The sequence below is a fragment of the Capsicum annuum genome, chromosome 11, assembly GCF_002878395.1.
Source record: "Capsicum annuum cultivar UCD-10X-F1 chromosome 11, UCD10Xv1.1, whole genome shotgun sequence".
Classification (NCBI taxonomy): Eukaryota; Viridiplantae; Streptophyta; class Magnoliopsida; order Solanales; family Solanaceae; genus Capsicum; species Capsicum annuum.
In genome coordinates this window covers 69,777,315-69,779,510 of record NC_061121.1, presented here as the reverse complement: position 1 = coordinate 69,779,510, position 2,196 = coordinate 69,777,315, and the positions used below count along the sequence as shown (strand labels likewise).

The 2,196-nt window shown below is 39.3% G+C and overlaps 1 protein-coding gene across 1 annotated transcript; it reads left to right on the top strand.

Annotated features, from left to right (window-relative positions):
• Positions 1–1,178: 1,178 nt before the first annotated feature.
• LOC124888852 lies at positions 1,179–1,790 on the top strand. Its single transcript, XM_047400144.1, has one exon. It carries the CDS (start codon positions 1,179–1,181, stop codon positions 1,788–1,790), a length of 612 nt encoding a protein of 203 aa, XP_047256100.1.
• Positions 1,791–2,196: the final 406 nt, after the last annotated feature.

Sequence of the window (2,196 nt, the reverse complement as noted above, 5' to 3'; positions counted from 1 at the left end):
TTTTGATATTGCTCACATATCACAAGAATCCATATCGTTGCGCCTCTCCCCATTTTATCTAATGGGTGAGGTGGTGTTGTGGCTATAATCTCTTCCCACCGGTTCAATCACATCATGGGATGAATGTATCGTGCTTTCTTAGATTGATACTTACCACCATCCAAGATGTTACAATTGTGTGACAAAATCACTAATTTTCGTCAATTGAATGAACAACCTCTACATAAGTTGTGGGAGATTTAATGGGAAACACATGCAATGTCCCAAACTTGAGGTCTTGGAGAATAAGCTTCTCCAAATATTATACCGAGCTTTGGATCAACTAAATAAAACTGTGACGGACAATGCGACCGGTGGGTCACTTGCGAAGTTGTCATATAATGTGGCTACAAACTTGCTTGAGAAAATCACCAAGAAAAATAGGGTGTGGCACACCCGTGACACCGAGGTAGCTAAAAAATCCCCTACCATGTCATATATTGATAAAGAACAACGAAAGAAAGATAAAGAGAGAAAGGAAAATATGACAAAAATAATGACACAATTGGAGCTTCTTACAAAGCATTTGATGGGTACGCCCACAAAAATGATAAATGTCGTGGCATCCAAGGGCTATGATGGAAAAAAAACCAAGAGGCCTGATAAAGAAATTCGATACTTGGCTAACTATTCGGTGGGTTTCCGCTGGCCTATCGAAGGCAAGGTGAGAATCAAGGTTGGATCAAGCATGAAAGAGAATGGAAATGGCATGATAGGGATAAAGATCTTGATTGGAGGGAGAAGAAAAGGGAGTATGATAGATATGTGCCCCCCATGACCGAGAAAAGAGCAAAGATTCCAATTCTGTTTATCTCAAAAAATTAAAGACCGAGGATGTGTTGTCAAGGATCTTGATGAAAGTGGAGGGGGCAGATAAGATGGTCCGAGAATTGAAAGGCGGCTTTTTGAAAATCAACTAAACGGTTGTATCCCACTCTGCCTCAATCAAATAATTGGAAACACAAATTGGCCAAATCTCCTCTCAACTTAATGCTAGACAAAAAGGAGGCATTCTGAGTAATACCATTGTGAATCCAAAAAATAATGCTCAAGTATTGGCAATCATCACTAGGAGTGGCAAAGCACTCGGTGATCATGTGGTGAAAGTTAAAAAAGATACCAATGTTGAGAAAACAAATATGAATAAGAAGCTTGTGGTTGATTCAAATGAGGAGGCTCCAAAGTCTCAAGAAAGAGATGAAAAAGAACTAATGATGAGTAAAGAAATGGTTGATGAGGAAAGAGATCCTAAGGTAGTTGAGAGTGATGAACAACAAGGTGATCCATTGCCTACCATGAAATTTCCTCCTCCATTCCCTCAAAGACTAAAAAAGAAGGAGGACAATGCTAAATTCAAGACGTTCCTTTCTAAGCTTAGTAATGTATCAATTAATATCCCATTGCTAAAGGTCATTCAAGAGATTCCAGGATATGCTAAGCTTATGAAAAAGTTGATATCAAAGAAATGTCTTGTTGATGATGAGACCATTAAAGTTACTCATGGGTGTAGCTCTATTATGACTAGTGCTATAGCGAAAAAGAAAGAGGATACTCGGGCTTTTACAATCCCTTGCACCATAGGGACACACAAGTTTGAAAAAGCTTTGTGTGACCTTAGTGCAAAAATCAATCTCATGCTCCATGCAATCTATCAAATACTTAGTTTAGGTACTCCTACTCCAACAACAATGAGGCTTTTGATGGCGGACCGGCATATGAAGAAACCGGTTGGGATATTGTTCGATGTTTAGGTGAAGGTGGACCATTTCATTCTTCTGGCAGACTTTGTGGTGCTTGATTGTGAAATCGACCAAGAGATACCTGTTATCATTGGTCGACCTCTCCTAGCAACCAAAAGAGCTATCGTTGATATAGACCTAGAAGAAATAAAATTTTGGGTCCATTGCAAAACTGAAAAACAATCTATACACCTATAAGTGGTGTCCGTCATTGATGTATAGACACAGAGGTAAATGATGGTTCCCTTGAGGATCCAACTTGAAAAGATGAAGAATGTCGTGCCACGATGATAAATTAGGTGCTAAGTGGGAGGCAACCTGCCAACACCACGAAAGTGACCTGTATCCTTTGTTTTTGAGTTAGTAGAGTGATTTCATTTTTGCTTGTGATCCATGAAATTCTGGTACTATAAGGTGT

Bases quoted from the DNA above. Each gene is read 5' to 3' on its own strand.
- LOC124888852 (XM_047400144.1), top strand. From the start codon at position 1,179: ATGAATAAGAAGCTTGTGGTTGATTCAAATGAGGAGGCTCCAAAGTCT.